General features: G+C 38.7%; 1 protein-coding gene across 1 annotated transcript in view; it reads right to left on the bottom strand.

The window, feature by feature from the left end:
- Positions 1-22,900, bottom strand: part of NAA15 (N-alpha-acetyltransferase 15, NatA auxiliary subunit) — a 52,714-nt gene that overhangs the window by 19,912 nt on the left and 9,902 nt on the right. The window contains exons 2-10 of the mRNA XM_070757731.1: positions 20,308-20,392; positions 19,351-19,455; positions 17,754-17,911; positions 14,225-14,359; positions 13,301-13,454; positions 9,557-9,676; positions 3,616-3,711; positions 3,245-3,351; positions 4-76 (exon numbers count right to left, since the gene is read on the bottom strand). Coding sequence (XP_070613832.1) covers positions 4-76; positions 3,245-3,351; positions 3,616-3,711; positions 9,557-9,676; positions 13,301-13,454; positions 14,225-14,359; positions 17,754-17,911; positions 19,351-19,455; positions 20,308-20,392 — 1,033 coding nt within the window. The remainder of the gene's footprint in view (positions 1-3; positions 77-3,244; positions 3,352-3,615; positions 3,712-9,556; positions 9,677-13,300; positions 13,455-14,224; positions 14,360-17,753; positions 17,912-19,350; positions 19,456-20,307; positions 20,393-22,900) is intronic.

The following is a 22,900-nucleotide window of genomic DNA, read 5'->3' as shown; positions in this document are numbered from 1 at the left end:
TACCATTTGGGTTAAACAGCCTGCAACTTTTCAGAGACGTTTCATAACCTACCACCAGTTCCTCTATGATTGCCACCTATGTGTAAAAAATTAAATATATACATTTTAGTTCAATTTATTGTGGAACAAATGCATTCTTTATTCATTAGAAATCTAAAAACAGTTATGATTGTTAATGTATCTGGATCACAATGTGATGGGATTCATTTTTGGACTACAGGTGTGTTAGATAAAAGTGGCAATGGATACTAACATACGACTGGGAACTTTTTACTCTTCTTAAACCATATACAGAATATATTTACAACAGAATAAATAATGTTACTTCCTATGCTCCCTACCAGAAACTTTGCCCTCTCTACTTCTCCTGCTTTCTTTTCTTTATGTTCCTTTCTCCTTTGCTAGGCCTGATAAGAGACAGAATGGAAAACTTCAGAAGAGAAGGATTTAGGGGTAGTGATTTCTGACAGTCTCAAAATGGGTGAGCAGTGTGGTCGGGCAGTAGGAAAAGCAAGTAGGATGCTTGGCTGCATAGCTAGAGGTATAACAAACAGGAAGAGGGAGATTGTGATCCCCTTATATAGAGCGCTGGTGAAACCACATTTGGAATACTGTGTTCAGTTCTGGAGACCTCACCTACAAAAAGATATTGACAAAATTGAACGGGTCCAAAGACGGGCTACAAGAATGGTGGAAGGTCTTAAGCATAAAACGTATCAGGAAAGACTTAATGAACTCCATCTGTATAGTCTGGAGGACAGAAGGAAAAGGGGGGGACATGATCGAAACATTTAAATATGTTAAAGGGTTAAATAAGGTTCAGGAGGGAAGTGTTTTTAATAGGACAGTGAACACAAGAACAAGGGGACACAATCTGAAGTTAGTTGGGGGAAAGATCAAAAGCAACGTGAGAAAATATTATTTCACTGAAAGAGTAGTAGATCCTTGGAACAAACTTCCAGCAGACGTGGTTGGTAAATCCACAGTAACTGAATTTAAACATGCCTGGGATAAACATAGATCCATTGTAAGATAAAATACGGGAAATAATATAAGGGCAGACTAGATGGACCTTGAGGTCTTTTTCTGCCGTCAATCTTCTATGTTTCTAAACAAGAGCTGGGATTGCTGGAATGTGCTCATCATTGCTTGATTCTCTTTCCAGCTCAACCAAATCAACATCTGCTTTGCAGGAATAATGCTTTTCTGAATCTTCTGCCGTGTTTTCCCAATACCGGGTTACTGTTATGGCAGCCAATTTCCCTTTCTGTCCTCTTCAGCCCTTAATGATTTGAAATCTTGAGTGGAGTTTGTCCCTCTCGGTCTTCTTACATCCAACAGGACTTTTGTCCTGTTCACCTCACTCCAGTATGAACTTCCACTCCAGCAACCAACTTTTACTCTTCATTCCTCTCCTTCTCTCACTTTAGTTTTGGGTTATTCTGCAGCACGTTCACCAGCAATTGAGAAGGTAAGTGTTTTCCCAGGCTCTAATTCCCAATACCTATATACTGTACCTCAGTCTACCTATGGGTGTTTCTCATTCAGAAGCCACCCACAAAATCCTGGCTAGTAGCCAGGTCAATTCAACAGGCAGCTGACTTTCAAGACCACAACTGAGCTGGGTTTTTTCCTCCTTTTCCTTCACTCCTTTGTCTGGGTCCACAGCAGCAAAACTGCAGCCATAACAGACCTCAAAAACCATATTCTACAATCTGTTTATATCCCCGTCTATCCATTCATTTATCTATTTACCTCAGGGCTGTCAAACATTGCAGGTAATTCTTGTTTAGTGACTACAAAGGGTTCCAAGATTTCAGTCATTAAGCAAATGGCTGCTAAGTGAATATGTGCCTGACAGATACAGAAATAGTGTGAATATAACTATTAGTTGCAGTCCTATTCAGATAAGTTATTTCTTCCAATGTCCTTTGCCTGACTATTTCCCCCTCTTTTTTCTGCCTTTTTGCAGGCTAAAACGCTCTCTACATGGGGCTACCTTTGAAAAGTGTTCGGAAACTTCAGATCGTGCAGAATGCGGGAGCCATCGTGGGGCTCCCTAGATTCGCCCACGTTTCTGCAACACTCCGCGGCCTACACTGGCTGCCGATCAGTTTCCGGTCACAATTCAAAGTGTTGGTAATGACTTTTAAAGCCCTACATGGCATTGGGTCAGAATACATCTGGAACCACCTTCTACCGCACGAATCCCAGCGGCCGATAAGGTCCCACAGAGTTGGCCTTCTCCGGGTCCCGTCCACCAAACAATGTCGTTTGGCGAGGCCCAGGGAAAGAGCCTTCTCTGTGGCGGCCCCGGCTCTCTGGAATCAACTCCCCCCAGAGATTAGAACGGCCCCCACCCTCCTTGTCTTTTGCAAACTACTCAAGACCCACCTTTGTCGCCAGGCATGGGGGAGTTAAGATATTCCTTCCCCCTAGGCCATTACAAGTTATGCATGGTATGTTTGTGTGTATGTTTGGTTTTTTATAATTAGGGTTTTTAGTTGTTTTATTAAATTGGATTGTTACGTATTGTCTTTTACCATTGTTGTTAGCCGCCCCGAGTCTGTGGAGAGGGGCGGCATACAAATCCAATAAATAAATAAATAAATAAATAAACAAACAAACAAACAAAAATAAATAAATAAATAAAATGTGGCCTCCGAGGGCCAGATCTGAGTCCCCCACGGCTCAATTTTGGCCTGCAATGGGCCAGGGCAGGGCTGAACAGAGCATCAGCAGGCCAGATTCAGCCCTCAGATGCTTCATTTCAGCCAGCAACCTGCCAGGTGATGCCTGAGGAGGCCTGAACAGAACTGCAGAGAGGTTCACAAGGCTGGAGTGGAGATTGCTTGCTAGATCTTCACAAGGTAAATGACCTGACTTGGCAGATTAGTGGTGTGTGTGTGTGTAAAGCAATTGGGGGTGAGTGAGGTATTTCAGTGGGGTGGGGAAGCCTTGGGTGGTCTTAGTCAGGTGCCTGTTCCATCAGTAGTCCCCCCCCCCCCTAAGCCTTCCTTGCCCTGAAATATCTGATACGCACTTAACAAGCCTTGCATTTGATTAACAAATGCATGGGCGAAAGGAGTGATTCTATTCAAGGTACCAGATTCACTCCCAAGAATCTTTGGGTTAGAAATGGAATTGGCAGGCTCCATTACATTCATAAATCGAGGACTAACTGTATCATTGAGTTGAAAATTGTATTAGAAAACAGTCCAAATGACTAAAATACATCACAAACCTTTTCTTTATCCTTGTATAGCGACCGCAATGTATTGAAAACTGGTGGACAGCCTTTGCTGAAATTCATCCTCAGAAATTTGTCCAAACACTCCTTGAATTTGTCACCTAATGAAAAATATGTATGAATTCTACGGCAAGCATGTTATTTCAAACCAAATAAATGCTAACTCTTTTCTAATGATACGCTCTAAGAATTAGAATTTTATGCCATTCTATACCTGGCTAGCATAGAATTTTATAATATCTATGCTCAGCTAAATAGAACATTTGTGACACTTTAGAAATGAAGATGACAATAAAAGACATACCACCAAAATAATCCTCTCTGTCTTTTTTACAGATAGGTTGAAGTATCCAAACAAAACTTACCTGATAAAAAGTTTAATGGCAGTCGTCTTGGAACTAGTCCTCTTGGGTATTTAATCCAGGCTTCTTCATAGATTTTGAATCTCTCTAACATATTAGCTAGGGTAACAAAATCATGTTGTTATACTCATATCCAACCTAAGCTGCCAATCAAATCTTACATTAATTGCCATAGATTTTAAAATATAACAGAAACTATAGAATCAAAACAGAATTAATTTGGATAAATATCAAAATGACAATTCTAGAGTACCCTTTAGTATGATCAGGACTTTGGCATAATGATCATCATGTTTCTTAAATAGCGGTCCCTCGGGCCCAATTATAAGTAAAATTTTAAAAGCTGGATCCTATGAATTTAAATCATCTCAGCAATATCATATTAAGTAAAACATCATTCTTATGGATCACAGATATGCCACTTGCTTACCTTTCATTGGATTGTCACCCTAGTTTTCCTATATCCCCATCTCTGTTGTACAAGTTAAGCTAGCTAGCTTTCTTTTTAAAAATCACGCACACACAGATGTATATCTAACAACCAAAAGATATGATAAAATTCAACCAAATTGATCTGATAGTTGTAGAAACGAAAAGTATCTCTGTAAAATGTTAATACAGAGCTACCTCCATATTTTATTAAATCTGAGAGCCATGAAAGGAGCCTCCTTGAAGATTGCATTACTTTTGGCCAGGTCTGGAGGCCCATGGGCTGGATACATCATGCATAGGCCACATCCACCCTAGCTCCGCAAAGGCATAAAATGTTGCAATACATTGAGTGACGCGATAGGTTTGACATCCATGCTTTTAGCAAACAGGTATCCCTGGAAAACGTGTCACTAGCAAATCTTTTAAATCCAGAAGTATCCTTTGGATAGCTTTGCAAGTGCTTCTCACATGCATACATATTAAGTCTAGACATATAAATCATATATTATTCCATCTTCTCATTTTTAGTACAATATTTCGATACAATATTTTTACAATATATGATTAGATTCTTAATATTCTATTAAGCTCAAACTGCCCAAGGAGCTGCTGAAACAGTTCTACAGAGGAATTACTGAGTCTGTCTGCTTTGGCTGTGTAACCCAACAAGACAGAGACTTCAAAGGATAATCAGAACTGCCGAAAAAACAATTGCTAATAACCTGACTTCCACTGAGGACATGTATACTGCATGAGTCAAAAAAGGGCTGTGAAAACATTGACAGACAACTCACATCCTGGACACAAAGTGCTTCAACTCCTACCCTCAAAATGTTGCTATAACACCAGAAAAACCAGATACAAGAACAGTTTTTTCTTGAATGCCATCATTCTGCTAAACAAATAATTCCGTCAACATTGTCAAACTACAGTGGTACTTCTACCTAAGAATGCCTCTACTTAAGAACTTTTCTAGATAAGAACTGGATGTTCAAGATTTTTTGGCCACTTCTTAAGAACCGTTTTCTACTTAAGAACCCAAGCCCGGAAAAATTTCCCAGGAAATTTGAGAGCGGCACGAAGGCCCGGCCAGTTTCCTGCTATTCCCCCTTTAATCCCGGCCATCTCGAGCTTTTCTGGGCTGCCAGAGGAGCCTTTCAGTGGCGCTTAAGGAGGCTTTGTCAGTCCAGAGCGAACGAAGCATTTTCCTTTCTCTGGGTGCTTGGAGAGGGAATACCTGTAAACCACTTTGCTGTGGTGACTCCCTTGTGCTGCCTCCCATACACCCGGGGCGAGGTTGCCTTCCGGAGCATCTGGGCATGGAAAGGCAAAAGGGGGCGCCGGATCAACTCGACTTCAGCCAAACTGAGAAGTTACCAGCTACAAAATGAGCAAGTGAGAGGAGAGGGGAGCCCTTCAGCCCTTCAGCATGGGAAGGAAGAGGAAGCAGGTAGCAGCAGCAGTAGCTGCCTTTCGGTCAAAGGAGCGGGAGGTTCCCCCCTCTTGCCAGCCTGGGTTTCTCTCTCTGGCGCAGTGTATGGGAGGCAGCCTCATGCCAGGTGTATGGGAGGCGCGTGCTCCTCCTCACCGCCTCAGAGTTCCTCTTTTTTTTTTAAGCCTTAAAATTTTGGATTTTTTTGATTCCCCTCACCTCCTTCCTTACGCAGCAACTGTCCTTCTCCTCTTCTTTTTCCTCATCCTAGTCTGTGATACTATTAATCTTCTCATTGTTCCCATCACCTATCTCCTCCCATAAATGACTGTACGACTGCAACTTTGTTGCTTATATCCTTACAATTTATATTGATTGGTTCCTAATATGATTTGATTATTTATTGGTATCTGGACTATCATTAAGTGTTGTACCTTATGATTCTTGATGAACGTATATTTTTTTTTATGTACACATAAAGAAAAGGGTGCATATGCAAAGACAAATTCCTTGTGTGTTCATCACACCTAGCCAATAAAGAATTTTATTCTATTCTATTCTATATGCACCAAGACAAATTCCTTGTGTATCCAATCACACTAGGCCAATAAAAAAATTCAATTCAATTCAGTTCTTCTATTTTATTCCATTATGTACCTTGGACTAATAAATGTAGATAAAAGAAACAAAAAAGTGGATATTCTATTAGTATTAATTATAGTTTCAGGTTTTACTGTTATAAGCATTGTAATTACTTTAATTTTCTTCAAAATTAAATGCAATATAGTATACAGTAATATACATAAAATGAAGGAAGAGCATACATCAAGGAAGAACGGTTTCATTCAGGGAGCTAACAACTGCCCAGGGATTTAGAGATGGCATAGTTCAGTGATGGGGAACCTTTTTTTGCTCGAGTGTCAAATGGGCTCACATGTATGTCGTAATGTAATGCCTTCCCCATGCATGCGCACACAACCCCTTTGATGCCTCCCTGCACACGCCTCACTGATGCCTCCAGAGTTCCGGTGAGCCCATTGGGCCGTTTTTTCGCCCTCCCCAGGTTTTAGGAAAGCTTCCGGAGCCTAGGGAGGGCAAAATATCTCCGAGACCGCCTCCTGCCGCACGAATCCCAGCGACCGATTAGGTCCCACAGAGTGGGCCTTCTCCGGGTCCCGTCAACTAAACAATGTCGGTTGGCGGGCCCCAGGGGAAGAGCCTTCTCTGTGGCGGCACCGGCCCTCTGGAACCAACTCCCCCCCGGAGATTAGAACTGCCCCTACTCTTCCTGCCTTCCGTAAACTCCTTAAAACCCACCTTTGCCGTCAGGCATGGGGGAACTGAAACATCTCCCCATGGGCATGTTTAATTTATATATGGTATGCTTGTGTGTATGTCTGTTAGTATATGGGGTCTGTTTTAAATCTTTAAATATTTTAAATTTGTCAAATTATTTATGATTTGTTTCCACGTGTTGTGAGCCGCCCCGAGTCTTCGGAGAGGAGCGGCATACAAATCTAAGTAATAAATAAAATAAAATAAATAAATAAAACAGCCCAATGCATTTACCGAAAGTTAGTTTCTGAATTTCCAGTAGGCCCGTTTTTCACCCTCCCTAGATTCTGGAGGCTTTCCTGAAGCCTGGGGAGGGAGAAAATGGGCTCCCCCTCCCTCCAGAAAGGAACTGACATAGGGCAATGCCTCACGTGCCCTCAAATATGGCTCCATGTGCCACCTCTGGCATGCATGCCATAGGTTCATCATCATGAGCATAGCTACTGGAAGGGGAAATATTCCTAAATATTTTAATCTTGACCAGCTGTCTGCCAAAGCCAAATCTATTTCCTGGCATCACTGTGATAGCTGATAGTTTCTATAAATGAACGGTGTAACATGTTATTTTCAAACTTTTAAAAGGATATCTTTACATCAAATGTTTCAGTCCAGCATCAAAACTGGACTGTCAGGAATTCTTGGTACCTTACTACTTGCAAGGAATGAAGCTGGTTGAGATAAGAACCAGGATTTATGGACTAGAGAGAACTGTTTGAAAACAGATCATTTGTATCTCAAGGTATTTTGCTTTAGAAAGGCACAGAAAATCCCTCTAATTTAATTTTGAGGATACAAAAAGAAATGGGGGCAAATCTTTTGTATGTAAAATAAACACCAATCTAGCAGAATTATCCCTGAGATATGGTTATGTCAGTAAACTCTAAATCCTGGATAAACATCTATAGAACTAACATATTCAGCTGAAACTTAATACCAGTCTCCAATAATTCTGGGTATATCCACCAGGATGGCAACCAACTTTGGCTATGGTTCCCCATCTCCTTTAATTAGCAAATAAGATGGCATGAGGCTTAAACACCTCTGCCTTTTCCACATATTACCCTGCCTCTTCCATATGAATAATTATAAACTGCTTTATAGAAACACCTCCATATACAATACTACTAGAGCAGTGATGGCGAACCTATGGCACGGGCGCCACAGGTGGCATGCAGAGCCATATCTGCTGGCACCCGAACCGTTGCCCTAGTTCATCTCCAACATGCATTTGTGTGCCGGCCAGCTGATTTTTGGCTCACGTAGAGGCTCTGGGAGGGCATTTTTGGCTTCCAGAGAGCCTCCGGGGGAATGGGGGAGGATGTTTTTACCCTCCACCGGCCTTTGGAGACTGGGGAGGGCGGAACACGAGCCTACTGGGGCCACCAGAAGTTGGAAAACAGGGCTTTTCCAGCCTCCAAAGGTTCTGGGTGTGTGTGTGTGGTGGAAGCTGGTTTCACCCTCCCGAAGCATTGAATTATGGGTGTGGGCACTCACGCATGTACGATAATGCATGCACACACACACTTTTGGCATCTGAGGGAAAAAAAGTTCACCATCACTGTACTAGAGGATAGGGCCTTGTTTTCATGTCACCCTGAAGTGGCTCTAAGGAGCAACCTTTAGCATATTATCTCAGGTTTTCTGCCATTTCTGCCTGCTACCGCACGAATCCCAGCGACCGATAAGGTTCCACAGAGTTGGCCTTCTCCGGGTCCCGTTGACTAAACTATGTTGTTTGGTGGGTCCCAGGGGAAGAGCCTTCTCTGTGGCGGCCCCGGCCCTCTGGAACCAACTCCCCCCGGAAATTAGAACTGCCCCCACCCTCCCTGTCTTTCCTAAACTACTCAAGACTCACTTATACCGCCAGGTATGGGGGAGTTGAGACACCTTTCCCCCAGGCTTTTTTATACTTTGTTTTATGTTTGGTATGAATGTGTTGTTTGGTTTTTTTTAAAAAATAATGATAGGGTTTTATGTTTTTTAATATTAGATTTTTTTCCACTACTATATTGTTTTTATTACTGTTGTGAGCCGCCCCGAATCTTCGGAGAGGGGCGGCATACAAATCTAATAAATAATAAATAATAATAATTTCCATAATAGCGATATTTTCACTGAAGTATTTTCCAGCTAGAATCACCTTTGATTCAAACTCAACCCTTGACAAGTAAAAAGGAATATGTGTCAGTTTTAGGCTTGTCTTCATTGATGTTTATTAGGACTAGCCGATCCATCCTTGAAATAAATAGCTGATATTAATTTTATGTCCAACTTTGCTTTTTGGAATGCAGAAGAGCACATAAAACTGCACCTCTTTTTAAAAATTATTTGTTAAAATTTATTTGCCATCTGTCTTGCTATGGAACTACTCGATAATTTGCAACAATAAAAAGGAAGAAATGAAAAGTGTGTAAACAAAACAGAAGTAAAATAATAGAATAAACAACAAAAAACAACAAGAATATATCAATATAACAAACTTTTCATCATAAAAGCAGCCATATCTTTTTCCAGATCACAACACTCTATAAAAATCTACACCACCATGCTCCTAGGAGATAGGTAAATATGTATTCCAATTCATATGGACTTCATCCATTATAGCCAAGTATAATATTTTTTCCAACTAATTTTTCAAATTGTGAAGAAATAGTAACATATTTTCTTTATTTTTCCTTATTCTTAATTTTTTACATGTAAAAATGTGGAGCTACTCACACCTATATAAACTAAAGCTTATCATACCTGGTTTAAGTGCTTTTTCTAAACCTTTATAATAAGCCCAATTTTCAGGATTCCTTTCTTGCAATCCTCTATAAATCTCAGCTGCCTCTTCCAGCCTGCAGAGTTGTAACAGAAGTTCTCCTGTTAAAAATGCAGAGTTATCAATCAACCATGATAGAGTATATTTACCAATGAAACAAATGCTCTAGTTTCTATTTCTGCCAAGTAACTCCTTATGAAAGAAAAAGACTAAGTTTACATACATAGCTTACTTGCTTTAAACTCTAGTAAGAATCCAAGACACAACAATAAAAATAGGTTGATGCACTTGCTGAAACACTCTTTTATATATTAATATAATTAATATATGATGCATTAATGAATTAATGTACAATATTTTTTCTTATAATTCTTACAATTCACAGCATTTAAACCAATATGAAAGCCAGTACAGTATAATGATTTAAATGAGCCAAGATCAAGTCTACTCTCAGCCATGAATCTCATTCTGCTATTAGACTGGTAATTTATTTATTTATTTATTTATTTATTTATTATTTAGATTTGTATGCCGCCCCTCTCCGAAGACTCGGGGCGGCTCACAACATTCTCTTTTCATATAACTCATATCACAGGATTGTTGTTATTTGATAAAATAGGAAAAGGAAACATTATGTATTGTATGTTATCTTGAGCTCTTGAATGAAAAAAAATCTAGTAAATAAGCATCTGTGTTTTTCTTTTTAAAAAATTAAAACTGGTTTAATAGTTAATGTTTTACTGAACTTTCCAAAAACTACTGTACCCAATAGCAGCTGGGATGTTTTCTAGTTTTACAGTGACTATGGTATCTAGTTTTGACCTCTGCTCAGGGGATGTTACCATATAAAATAGGAACAAGATAATTTTCACCAGTTTCTTGTTCTAATTTAATTGTATACAATAGACTAAATCTGCTCCAAATTTTAACTCTTTTGGTAAAAGAATGTGCTAAAGAATTACAGAATGTTTCATGTCCCCTACAGGCCATTCTGAACTTTGTTCTGAAAGCTGTTTCAATATTAATCCTTTGCTGCCGAAAAATTGGACCACCCTTCTTAAATCAAAACAGCCAGAAACATGAGGTCCAGAGACAAAACAGAATGTTATGAAATTCTCTGTAACACTTCATTCGCGGAAAGTTTGGCACTTCTACCTGGTATCTTCTTGAAAAACTATCAGAAGGACAAATAGTATCAATGGTCTAGTACAGTGTTTTTCAACCAGTGTGCCGCGGCACACTAGTGTGCCGCAAGACATGGTCAGGTGTGCCGCGAAGCTCAGAGAGAGAAAGAAAGCAAGAGAGAGAGAAAGAAAGAGAAAGAAAGCGAGAGAGAGAAAGAAAGAAAGAAAGAAAGAGAAAGAGCGAGAGAGTGAGTGAGAGAGAGAGAGAACAAGAGAGAGAGAAAGAAAGAAAGAAAGAAAGAGAGAAAGAGAACAAGAGAAAGAAAGCAAGAGAGAAAGAGAGAGAAAGAAAGAGAGAGAGAGAAAGAGAGGGAGGGAAGGAGAGAGAGAGCAAGACATAGAGGTAGGTAGGTAGGGAGAGAGAAAGAGCAAAAAAGAGAGGAAGGAAGGAAGAGAAAGAAAGAGGGATGGAGAGAGAGAAAGAAAGAGGAAGGAAGGGAGAGAAAGAGGGAGAGAGAAATAGAGTGAAAGGGAGGAAGAGAGAGAATTTTTTTGTCCAAACTTTTTTTAGCCCTCCTCGCCCCGCTCAATGTGCCCCAGGGTTTCGTAAATGTAAAAAAATGTGCCGTGGCTCAAAAAAGGTTGAAAATCACTGGTCTAGTAAACCTTGATCTAGTCAACAATTTTTTTTAAAAGCAAAATTTATTGATCGGAGAACACACTTAAGTTTAGTTTGTCATGTAAATTAAATACAGTGATACCTTGTCTTACAAACTTAATTGGTTCTGGGATGAGATTCTTAAGGTGAAAAGTTTGTAAGACGAAACAATGTTTTCCATAGGAATCAATGGAAAAGTGATTAATGCGTGCAAGCCCAAAATTCACCCCTTTTGCCAGCCTGTTTTTGCACTGCTGGGATTCCCCTGAGGCTCCCCTCCATGGGAAATCCCACCTCCGGACTTCCGTTGCCAGCAAAGCACCTGTTTTTGCGCTGCTGGGATTCCCCTGCAGCATCACAAAACCACGGAAGTCCAGAGGTGGGGTTTCCCATGGAGGGGAGCCTCAGGGGAATCCCAGCAGTGCAAAAACGGGTGCTTCGCTGACAACGGAAGTCTGGAGGCGGGGCATCTCAGCGGTGGCGGTGGGTTTGTAAAGTGAAAATAGTTTGTAAGAAGAGGCAAAAAAATCTTAAACCCCGGGTTTGTATCTCGAAAAGTTTGTATGATGAGGAGTTTGTAAGACGAGGTATCACTGTAACTTACTGGGGTGTAAGCCGAGCTAAGACAAAACTGAATTTAGTTATTGATTATAATAATTTTTCATTTCTATTACTTTACAAATTAGAACTTGGTAGCAACTTTTGAGCGTACCCCATGATAAAATGGAAACACCATTCATTTTGAAGAACATTAGATCCATAGAAATTTATATTAAACAAATGAGTTTTATTCAATCCTTCCACAGCTACAGCAATTATTAAGGGAAAAAAAATCAAGTTTGGGCAAAGATAGTGAAAGCCATGCAAAAGCATGTAAGCGGACATGCCTGTTCCTGTTAATATGTACCAGGAATACAAGGGAAACAAATACAGTGGTACCTCGTCTTACGAACTTAATTGGTTCCGGGATGAGGTTTGTAAGGTGAAAAGTTTGTAAGACAAACAATGTTTCCCATAGGAATCAATGGAAAAGCGATTAATGCGTGCAAGCTCAAAACTCACCCCTTTTGCCAGCGGAAGCGCCCGTTTTTGCGCTGCTGGGATTTGTATGAATTTGTATATAAAGTATGTATGATGAGGGGTTTGTAAGACGAGGTATCATTGTACTGGCGGTATGGCAGTTAAGAAACTAAAAAAATCTGATTGATTGGTAAGTCAAATTGAAGGGTCAGGTCCTGTTCAATTTTCAGAATACATACAGATGAAATATTGCTTAGAAAAATATTACTCAGATTTGAACTACTTTATATTGTAATACTTAAAGTTGAGAAAGGTGCTTGCCAGCCTCATTCTTTCTAGATATCAAACTACAGTGTCCCCTCGATTTTTGCGGGTTCGAACTTCGCGAAAAGTCTATACCACGGTTTTTCAAAAATATTAATTAAAAAATACTTTGCGTTTTCCCCCCTATACCACGGTTTTTCACGCCCGATGACATCATATGTCATCACCAAACTTTTGTCCACCTTTAATTAATTTTTTTTTTAATAAACTTTAATAAAGAAACATGGTGAGTAATAATCTAAATGGTTGCTAAGGAATGGGAAATTGCAATTTAGGGGTTTAAAGTGTTAAGGGATGGCTTGTGGTTCATAGCCAAAAATAGTGTATTTACTTCCACATCTCTGCTTCGCGGAAATTCGACTTTTACGGGCGGTCTCGGAACGCATCCCCCGCGAAAATCGAGGGAACACTGTACTAATAATCTGTCAGAACAATTATTTTTATTACCGATGGAACAACATATAATCATATCAGTAGCACTGATTATATGGAGAATTGGCAGTGATTTTATTCCTCTGACATTTAAATAAACCATTCCACAAGAACATTTTTATTTGTAAAGAGATTTAGATGCAAGAGAATTTGAATAGTCCAGTTACCTTTAGTTTCTTCAACGGCTAACTTGTCACAGATTTGTTTTTCATAGGTTCCAAGATGATCCAAAGCTTCTTTATAAAGTCCTGCTTCTCGGAGAACTTGATTTTGATATAATAGCAACTCACTATACTCATAGTCTACTTTATCAGGAGAGGTCTACAAAGGCAAGAAACAATCATACTACTCATATTCCAAAGGTTTTTTCAAAAGGCAACTGGACTTTTGTTTTTCCATGAACATGTTTCACTTGTCATCCAAGAGGCTTCTTCAGTTCTTTAGTACTGCTCACATTTTTAATTTCAGCAACGCAAATAAGAAATTAACTCACAAATGAACTTCAATCCAACAGGGGATATCTATATTATGTTGAACATACAGCAGTACCTCTAGGTACGAGTTTAATTCGTTCCAGAACGGAGCTCGTATGTCGATCAACTCGTATTTGGAACAAATGGCTTTAGACTTTGTTTTCCCCCCAGGGGAGATAATCAGAAGCAAGGATTCTTGCGCCACCTAATGGAAGCTCGGCTCATATCCCGAATTTGAGCTCGGGTCTGGAACAGAAATTTCGCTCCCATCGTGGCTCGTAACGTGGAATACTCGCATGTGGAGCAGCTCGTATTTAGAGGTACTACTGTATATGTGAGTTGTGTCAGATCTGATCCCCATCCACACAATAGTCCTGCTTCTTTCTGAATGGGAATTGGTAAAATAAAAGCATCTGACACTATCCTTCACTTTCTGCAGATATGCAGATGGGTTAGTACAGCCCAAAGCTACGTCCAACATTCATAAAAAAGAACTTTTCGTTTGATTTTCAGTTGCCTACAGTACTTGGAAATATACAAATTTCGGTCGAAGTAAAACAACAAATTTACAGTTTTGATCAACCACTCATTGACTTACATAATAAATCTATGCAATACCTGCTGGGTCTTCCTAAATTCCTCCAAAATCTTTGCTGCCATTTCATAGTCTTCCAGCAGATGATAAGCTATAGCATAGCTAATCCATGATGCTCTCTGTGCAGGTCTAAGCTGAAGTAACTGATACCTAGTTTCCTGTATAACAATAATAAATATCAAATTCATATTCTAGTCTTCTGAACTGAATTCCACAATATTTAGCAGAAATCATACTGCTGCTGTTAACAAGTTCTATCAGATACAAAAAAAATATTCTAATTTCATTACAGGTAGTTTTCAACTTACAAGTTTGTTTAGTGACCAAATTAATAATGGCCCTAAAATACGTGTCTTATGACCATTTTTCAGTTGCAACCTTTGCAGCATCCCCACGAATATGTGCTCAAGTTTCAGATGCTTGGCAACTGGTTCGTATTTATTTTAGGTGCAGTGTCCTAAGGTCATGTGATTCTCTTTATCACTTTCTGACAAGCAAAGTCAATGGGGAAGCCAGATTCGTTTAAGAATTGGGTTGCTAACTTAACTGCAATTATTCATTTAACCACTATGGCAAGAACGGTTGTAAAATGGGGCAAAACGTATTTCACAAATGTCTCACTTAACAACAGAAATCTTGGGCTCATCGATTATGTCATAAGACTACCTCTAATTATGTTTCAATATTTTTATGTCTGAAAAAGGATAAAATGTTTTGAGTAACTTTTTTGACAAGGCAGAGACCCATTTTGCATTAGGATTTTGTGATGTGGAAAACAGCTGATTATGACCGAGATAAAATCAAAAGATACGGCAGTCAACTGAATTCAGGATCTGAGTCAACAAGAAGAATTAGCATCCAAAAGTTTGGAATTACAAAGAGGCAAGAGAATAAGGGAATGAAGCTTGCTTTAAAAATGGTACCATATTTTGTGTTTAATTTTCTGATGGAAGTATTAGATATTTGAATGCAAAGTTATGTTGCTGTAATAGGATAGACTTATCCTATCTGCCAATGAATATATATTGATGATTTTGTATATGGACATCTTTGTAGATTTGGGAAGAGTATCACTTTAGACATACAGTGATACCTTGTCTTACGAACTTAATTGGTTCCAGGCGGAGGTTCCTAAGACAAAAAGTTCGTAAGACGAAACAATGTTTCCCATAGGAAACAATGTAAAATGGATTAATGCGTGCAAGGAAAAAAACCTGCAAAAACAGCGCTCCACTGGGCACCGCCGCTCGGCAGTCACCTTTTGAAACAGCCGGGTGCTTCTCGGCATTCTCTTGAACACCAAACCCAAAAGGTTCGGCAAAAGTTCGGGTTTGGGTGGCCGCCGAGAAGCGCCGCTGCCTGGCTGTCACCTTTTGAAACAGCTCGGGGGCTTCTCGACGTTCTCCTGAACGTCGAACCCAGAAGTTCGGCAAATGTTCGGGTTCGGTGTTCAGGAGGCTGCCGAGAAGCGCCGCCGCCAGCTGTCACCTTTGCAGAAGAGTCACTGAGCTGTCGGCTGGTGGGGAGGCTGAAATGGAGGTGGGGAATTTCAATAGGGAATTCCATGGGCGGAGCTTTGACGTCACGAAGACGTCCTTCCTGGAGTCCACATTTCGGCCGGGAGAATGCCAAGAAGCCCCCTGGCTATTTCAAAAGGTGACAGCCGGGCGGTAGTGCTTCTCGGCGGCCTCCCGAATCCGAACTTTTGCCCAACTTCTGGGTTTGGCGTTCATGGCAGCAGGCTCATAAGGCACAGTTCGTAAGAAGAGGCACAAAAATTCCGAACCCCGGGTTCGTATCTCAAAAAGTTCGTAAGACGAGGGGTTTGTATCACGAGGTACGAAGTTGGGAGTAAAATAAGTTGAAGTTGAGTTGGGAGTAAAATAAGACCCCCATTTGCATGTGAAAGACAATCAATGCATACGCAGTCTTTAAAATGGTGGTCTTCAACTTATAACAGGAATTGGGACTAGAATTCCCTATGCTAAACAATGAGACCATGAAGAATGACTGCACCACTTAGTGACGGCAATGCAATTGCAAGGTAGATAACAAGCAGGTGGACAGGCATGCAGGTGGCTGCTGCTGGGGAGGGGATAGTATATGTGCAAAGATAGGTTGAAGAAGTTGTACAAGGGAGAGTCAAGAATAGTGTGTGAATGTGCAAGGGAGAGAGTACAAGAAGATATGCAAGAAGTATGGGTCAGGAAGGGATGTGAAAGATGGATAGGGTACCTGAGTGGCTGGTCTCAGTGCAGAGTAGCTGGGGCAGGATGTGTGGGGGGGAGATTTACTCCAAATGAGTTGCAACTCTTCCTGCTGGCCTGCCACTGATTTTATGGAGAAGCCAGCAGGGAAGGTTGCAAATGCCAATCACGTGATTACAGGGTGCTGCAACTGTTACTAGTGTAAACCAGTTGTCAAATGTCCGGATCACAATCATGTGACCACTGGGTACTAGGATAGCCAAAAATCGACAATAGCCACAATTTTTTCAGCACCATTGTAATTTTGAACAACTGCTGAAATAATGATATATACTCCTTAAAACCCACCTTTGTCGTCAGGCATGGGGGAACTGAGATATCTCCCCCGGGCCTATACAATTTATGTATGGTATGCTTGTATGTATGTCTGCTTAATAATGGGTTTTTTAAAATATTTTAAATTGTAAATTATTAGATTTGTCATGAACTGTTTTTATTGTGTTGTGAGCCGCCCCGAGTCTATGGAAAGGGGCGGCATACAAATCTAATAAATAATAATAAAAAATAATAATAATAATATGCTGAGGACTACTTGTCAAAGGATTGCTTGATTTATGATCATAATTGAGCCCAAAGTTTTGGTCTTAAGTCATTGCAATTGTTAAGTGGGTCATCCTGTGAACTGAATGAAAAACATCCTACAATGGGTGTTGTGGGTTTTTTAAAAAAAACCCTCTTTAAACTCTTTTTCTGCTGGAAAACGTCAAAAAATGATACAAATTGCAGGATGCTGAAACCATTCATGAATGTGAGCCAGTTGCCAAGCACACAAAATTCAATCACACGACTACATGTGTGTTGGCACAGCAACTGTAACTTTGATTATAGACTGTAAATAGTGTTTTTGAAGTCCACTGTAATTTTGAAGGTCATTAAACAACCAGTTGTTATGTTATGTGTATAACAATTAGAGCCCTTGACAAATTATTCTCTGGAATCAGAACATAAGCTCCTTTAATGGAGAAATAGAAACTAAACAGGCATTTTTGTGTTAAAGTTCTATTTTTGTGTGTGTGCAGATGCTAAATTATGCATACATTTATATAATCAAATCTCATTCTGGATTCTGTAACAGGGTTCTCCTGTCCCACTGAATCAAGAATTCTATTTAAAATTTCCTTGCATCTTATTTAAAGAATAAAGTCACAATCCTATGAGGTGGTTGACAATGTAAATATGACTGGTAAATATGATTGTTGGCTGAGTGGATGAGTAAGTAAACAAATAAGTAAATCCAATTGTTATGAAACCTATAAAATGTTCTTGAAGCTTACTCTTCACTTACCCTGTAACCTTCTAGATCTCTCATTTGAATCTGTAGCAGTGAAAGGTCCCTCAAGATTTGGAGATTGTCCTTATCCCATTTCAGTGCATTTCTATAACATTTGATGGCTTCGTCATATTTCTTGTCTGATCTCTGAAGAAGACCATAGACATGCCAGCCTGGATGCTCAGTTAAGGACTTACATTTTGAAGAAATTACAAGAAGTGACTGAACTCATTTTCAGCCAAAATAAAAAACAAAACACAATATAACAAAACGTAAAATAATTCACATGGGGAAAAGGAATCCTCAATCTGAGTATTGCATTAGCAGTTCTGTGTTAGCAAAAGCTTCAGAAGAGAAGGATTTAGGGGTAGTGATTTCTGACAGTCTCAAAATGGGTGAGCAGTGTGGTCGGGCGGTAGGGAAAGCAAGTAGGATGCTTGGCTGATAGCTAGAGGTATAACAAGCAGGAAGAGGGAGATTGTGATCCCCTTATATAGAGCGCTGATGAGACCACATTTGGAATACTGTGTTCAGTTCTGGAGACCTCACCTACAAAAAGATATTGACAAAGTTGAACGGGTCCAAGAATGGTGGAAGGTCTTAAGCATAAAACGTATCACGAAAGACTTAATGAACTCAATCTGTATAGTTTGGAGGACAGAAGGAAAAGGGGGGACATGATCGAAACATTTAAATATGTTAAGGGGTTAAATAAGGTTCAGGAGGGAAGTGTTTTTAATAGGAAAGTGAACACAAGAACAAGGGGACACAATCTGAAGTTAGTTGGGGGAAAGATCAAAAGCAACGTGAGAAAATATTATTTTACTGAAAGAGTAGTAGATCCTTGGAACAAACTTCCAGCAGACGTGGTTGGTAAATCCACAGTAACTGAATTTAAACATGCCTGGGATAAACATATATCCATCCTAAGATAAAATACAGGAAATAGTAAAAGGGCAGACTAGATGGACCATGAGGTCTTTTTCTGCCGTCAGTTTTCTATGTATCTCTATGGAAAAGCCATCTGCTTAGCAAAATATCAGGCACCTGTGCTACCTTCTTCGCCTCCCATTTGCATCAGTACAGCAACACTGATAAAGGTATGGGGTATGGTAGAACAGGAAAACAATGGAGGTGTGTATTTTGGAACTCTGTAATGACCAGAAGACTGAGTAGATTAGATTAGAGTAGAGCAGAACAGAACCTGAGAGGGATGTGGTCCAATAAGTAAAATCAATGGGGGAAGCCAGATTCACTTAATAAGTACGCCCAAAATATTGTAAAGTGGGACATAACTCACTTAATAACAGTACTGCTTAACAATGGTAGCTCTGTTTCCAATATGGTTGAAAACTGAGAACTAACTGTAGCGGTAAAACAAATTAAAAGGAAGTAATTGTCCAGAAAAAAGATAGAACTAAGATGATCTCCCTATTTTCTCGCTTTCCCATTTACACTAATGTTATGGTCCCTATCAATGTGTTCTAGCACCATTTCTCCACCCAACAATTGCTTTGCTTTTCTGGAAGATCATACCGTATTTTAATTCTTCAATGTAAGAAGAATAGCACAATTTATTTTGCAAATTGAATCTATAACTTGAAAAGGATACAGACATGGCTCCTCAAATCATTTCTTAGCCCCCTTCGAACCAGTTCATATGCCTCCTCTTTTTTACCTAAGCAGTTTAATGTCAGTCCTTTCATAGCCAAGGTTTCTAAAACAGACACAGAGATAAATGATAAATACATTTTCTATTTAGAAATCACTATCAGCAGATTCTAAATTTTAAGCTATCTGTTAAATATTTATTTGATGTGTAAGCAGGAAATAAAATAACTTTATTTCCTTCGCTCAAAACAAAATATTGTTCTTAAGAAAATATTTTCAACTTGTTTAAATAAATTATTTTTAAACAGAGCTACTTAGATTCCAAAAATGGCACCTAACAAATGATGTACATTAATAAAATTTTATGCATCATCAATTTATTGATATCACAGTAAGAATACATAATATCATATCTCTAAACATAAAAACATATTTTATAAAAGTATACCACAAATCTAAATCAAATCTCTTATTATAGAAACTATTTGTGATTTGTTCTTTAATCTGTGATTTGTATTTTCCCTTTCTAAAATGAAAGCTGAACTAGAGAAGAAAAACATTATTATTAATCAATAATCACATACTTTTATTTCTATACCATCTTCTCTAGCACAGCTGCATGTCTGGAATTTATACATTTAAAAGTAACCATTTTTTGTCCTTCCTCAAAATCAGATAAGCTTTTAAAATTAATCTAACATTTATATTTATGATTATGCCGCATATCAACCCTTACATTTATATTTAGGTGGGTGTTGATGGGTAGTATAAAATGGTGGTTATGCATATGGCTACCCTCTTTTTATTAAATGTTTAAATTGAGTGACAGTATAAATATATTAAAATATTGTTTATGTTTGCTGAACTTTCAGGATAAAACATAATAGCAGTATTATATTAGTTTCAGAATCTAATTTAGCAACAGTTCTAAGTATTATGCAGAAATCTGAAAACTTACCCCCATGTTCTGCAAACTTTGGGTTAGAAAGTATTTGTTTGCAAAATTTCAGGCCATTCCTGTACTGTTTGTGTTCATAGCACCTCTGTAAGGAGACATAAAACCAAACACTATAAATTCATGTTACAAACATAAAAACATGTAAAGTTAATAATGTACATACTAAATCATATCTAGCTATTATTTCTAATACAAATTTTCTGGTGCCTAGAAGTATAAGAAATATCAGAAAATATGAAATTTAATTTCAATAAACCAGTGATCAAGAACATAGTAATGATAAGAGCAAAAGTGTCATTTCCTGGAAAACATAAAAATTATTTGAGTGAAAATTATTTATGTTAACAAAATTAATCAAAATGTTAGTTTATTTTTAAAAATCCACCTTTAATTTTTTGAAAATCTATAATAACCCATTTGCTAAATTAAATGTATAGAGTTGTCTGTATACATTCTAGTTTACAACTTTGGAATGAGATGGGGAAACTGCTAAGATTAAAAATCAATTATTTCTAGCCTATGATTCTCTATAAGAAAAAGGTATAATTGAGTGAAAATATCAGACAGGAATTTATTAAAATTAAATGAGATCTTCCTAATAATTATTTAAATAATTAACAGTGTTCTGCGGATATGTAAATGAAGACTCAATCACCCGGGCCAAAAGTATTTCATGACAACTGGACCAATAAACTTTATTCAGTTGCCATGATTTAATCTTTTCAGAACGTCTTCTAGGAAATAATCAGATTCACAATATAAATCAATTTGGTTAACATAATATCAAGTATGCTCAATGAGGAAAAAAATAATGTATTTTTATTTTTCCTTATCTTTTTTCCATATTTATATCCATCACTGCATACAGCCTATGGCTGAAATGCCAGAACAGCAATAACCTGAATCTTAAAGGAGATTTTGAAATTCTTTTGAGTCTACTACTGTGCCATGATTCTATCAATGACTCTTGAAGGGTGTGCCCTAAAGTATCCTGCTAAGCTGGAATAGCAATAGCATGTTTTCAAATACACAGTACACTCAAAATGGAAAAAAACAAAACACAGAGGTAAACAACTGACAAGTCATGTAAGAATTAAAGCATCATAAAGGTATTATCTTTATGAAGTTTATAAACTTGCATCATGATATAGGCAATAAAAAGGTAAAAAAACACAGATAAATTTGCCCCAAATATCATAATTTCAATTTTCATTTTATTAATGTATCAAATTTTATTCTGCTAACAGTAGGTCCTCTTAGTTTTCTAAATAATTTAAGGGCCAACTTTAAAAGAAAATGGAAGCATATAAACTAAAAACTGTATTTAGACGTAAATGCAGACCAATATGGTACAAAGCAGGTGGCTTTTTAATAAAATATCTGCTAAGCATCTGGGGAGGAAGGGAGAAGTGTATGTTCTAAATTCTTATCAACTAACTCTTCTCTGAACACATTATACTACAATAACAACAACAACAACAACAACAATAGTAATTTATTAGATTTGTATGCCGTCCCTCTCCGAGGACTCAGGGCGGTTCACAACAACATAAACAGTGTACAAATCCAATTTTAAAATCCAATTTAAAACCCTTCCAATGAAATTAAATAATCACACAACCAAACCATACACCAGCCTTGACAATTGGTGTGTGTGTTAGTTTCCCCATGTCTGGCGGCAAAGATGAGTTTTTAATAACTTACGAAAGGCAAGGAGGGTGGGGGCAGTCCTAATCTCTGGGGGGTGTTGATTTCAGAGGGCCAGCGCCGCCACAGAGAAGGCTCTCCCCCTGGGTCCCGCCAGACGACATTGTTAGTCGACGGGACCCGGAGAAGGCCAACTCGTGGGACCTAATCAGCCGCTGGGATTCGTGCAGCAGAAGGCGGTCTCGGAGGTATTCTGGTCCGATGCCATGTAGGGCTTTGTAGGTCATAACTAACACTTTGAATTGTGACCAGAAATTGATTGGCAGCCAGTGCAGGCCGTGGAGTGTTGTTGAGACATGGGCTTATCTGGGGAGGCCCACGATTGCTCTCGCAGCCGCATTCTGCACGATCTGAAGTTTACGAACACTCTTCAAAGCCCCCATCAATTTTATAAGTTTTTTAAAGTGTGAAAATATCATCCCTATAGATATAATGGGGGATATAAACAAAACTACAGTGATCCCTCATTTTTCGCGGGGGATGAGTTCCAAGACCACCTGTGAAAAACCAATTTCTGTGAAGTAGGGGAAAATATATTTTTTTATGTATTTAACGAGTATTTGGACTTTTAAAACCCACCCTTTGCATTAAACAGTCATTCTATAATGTTTCTCAGCTGGAACTACATGTAATATCCTATCAGTTTCTTTAAGAGAGTACAGTAGTACTGTAGCACTGTAGAAGAATTTTATGAATTTTTAATGGATTGAAAATTTTCAATGGATTTAATGGATTTAAGTCCCCTTTGAAAACTCGTGAAGTAGCGAATCCACAAAAGATGAACCGCGAAGTATGAAAATAGACTAACTATCCTGGGCCTTGAAAGCTTAGAACTACGACGCCTAAAACACGATTTGAGTATTGCCCACAAGATCATACGCTGCAA

This window comes from Erythrolamprus reginae, chromosome 7, assembly GCF_031021105.1.
Source record: "Erythrolamprus reginae isolate rEryReg1 chromosome 7, rEryReg1.hap1, whole genome shotgun sequence".
Taxonomy (NCBI): domain Eukaryota; kingdom Metazoa; phylum Chordata; class Lepidosauria; order Squamata; family Dipsadidae; genus Erythrolamprus; species Erythrolamprus reginae.
The sequence above is the reverse complement of the archived record's forward strand: the minus strand, read 5'-3'. Positions and strand labels throughout refer to the sequence as shown.